General features: G+C 33.4%; 1 protein-coding gene across 1 annotated transcript in view; it reads right to left on the bottom strand.

Moving 5' to 3' along the window:
* Window positions 1-553: 553 nt before the first annotated feature.
* Window positions 554-1,784, bottom strand: part of LOC107677568 (uncharacterized protein C21orf58-like) — a 4,501-nt gene continuing 3,270 nt past the window's right edge. The window contains exons 6-9 of the mRNA XM_016472500.1: window positions 1,415-1,560; window positions 1,139-1,326; window positions 662-702; window positions 554-569 (exon numbers count right to left, since the gene is read on the bottom strand). Coding sequence (XP_016327986.1) covers window positions 669-702; window positions 1,139-1,326; window positions 1,415-1,560 — 368 coding nt within the window. The 3' untranslated portion in view covers window positions 554-569; window positions 662-668. The remainder of the gene's footprint in view (window positions 570-661; window positions 703-1,138; window positions 1,327-1,414; window positions 1,561-1,784) is intronic.

Here is a 1,784-nt window from a genome sequence, read left to right as displayed (position 1 = left end):
CCCCCCCCCTCCCCCGCAATTGCGAGTTTATATCTCACAATTCTGAGAATAAAAAAGTCAGAATTGTGAGTTTTTATCTCGCAATTGTGATTTTAAATCTCACAATTCTGACTTTATAGCTCGCAATTGTGAGTTTATATCACGCAATTCTGAGAGGTCAGAATTCTGACTTTATAACTCGCAATTGCGAGTTTATATCTCACAATTCTGTGATAAAAAGTCAGAATTGTGAGATAAAAAGTCGCAATTACATTTTTTTATTTTTTATTCAGTTATTCATATTAATTTTTTATTCAAACGGCCTTCCATACAAAACAGCCACGACAACTACACACGTGACTTTTTAAAAACATTTTTATTAAACTGAGCACTCATTTTGAAATATCACTAATATTTAATATTATAATATTTAATCCTTCAGTCAATACAACAAAAAATCACAACAATTCCCTATAAATAACAAAATGATGTAACTGTATTGAAACTGGTAAATTAATGTCAGACATCCATTTCAATGTATCATCTGTCTTTGAAGATGAAGATCGATCTGTCTGCCCTTGGCAATTTTTCTGGAAAAAGCAAAAAATAATAATAATAAGTAGGAGAACTTCTAATATACTAGAAAAATATGTAATATTAGCAAACAAGATAATACATTTACCGTATGTTTATCTCAGAGTCCAAGTGGAGTCCGGGAGTTCACTGCATAAAACAAGTTAACATGAGAATATTCTGATTGCATGATTCACAATGACTGACCAGTGAATGTTTTAAACATTTTTAAACATTGAAATGTAGCACAAAATACCCATAACTAATCATGAGTTAAGAGAATTATATGTAGTGATTTTTTTATTTTTATGGCAAAAACATTAGTACTATACAGTATGTGTAAGATCTCACTGTAAAATCTCATGTCTGTATGGACAACATTTGTAAACAACACTAGGTTTCAAAAATTATAAAGTTCAGTTGAGGTCCTGCTGTAAACTAGAGACAAGACTTACCTAAGCAACTGGTCCCAAAGAATTTCTGATTCATTTTTAAATGTATAATTAAAATAAAACAATGATTTTTAAAGGTTTTTAAATAAATTTGTATGATTATGTATTGGTTTTGTTACATTTATGACTCTTACGTGTTTAAGGGGGGCAGATTCACAGGACCAATCACAGGCTGCACTGTTGGCTGATGAGTCCCGGCTTGTCCTGCTGGCATCAAAGAGGGCCAAAAAGAGTAGCCAATTGGAGGAAGAGGTGGTACATGGGAGCCGTAGTGATGGTGATGATGGACAACCCCTCCTCTCATTGTTGAATGTTGAAGGTCCTAAACAACATCAAACATGGCACTTATTAATACATATTGTGGAATATCAACATTGTTTAAGCAGAATACAACATCTCTAGATGGTTACCTGCCCTGAATGTGAGGCTAGAGGTGTGATTTGACTGTTGCTTCCTCCTGGGAATATGGCCATTGGCGGAAGAGCCTTCAGCATCATATTGTGCATGATGATCTGGTGCATCTGTGCATTCTGCATGAGCATCAACTCCACCATGTCTGTCATCAGAATAATAAAGTAGAGAACTTTTGGCCTAGCATAAATCTTGAAGTGTAGTTTAAACTCCATTTAGTACTTTATTCTTATCAGCTACTGCATGCAACTTCAATCACAGCTACACTACTGTTCAAGATTTTCTCTGTTTTTAATAGAAGAATCTTATTTTTTAAAGTTTATAGTATTTATTTAAAAATGCAGTCAAAAACAGTCATGTAAAATAATA

The sequence above is a fragment of the Sinocyclocheilus anshuiensis genome, unplaced genomic scaffold (assembly GCF_001515605.1).
Source record: "Sinocyclocheilus anshuiensis isolate Anshui unplaced genomic scaffold, SAMN03320099.WGS_v1.1 scaffold472, whole genome shotgun sequence".
NCBI classification, from domain to species: Eukaryota; Metazoa; Chordata; class Actinopteri; order Cypriniformes; family Cyprinidae; genus Sinocyclocheilus; species Sinocyclocheilus anshuiensis.
Note: the sequence above shows the minus strand (reverse complement) of the source record. Positions and strands in the feature narration are given on the sequence as shown.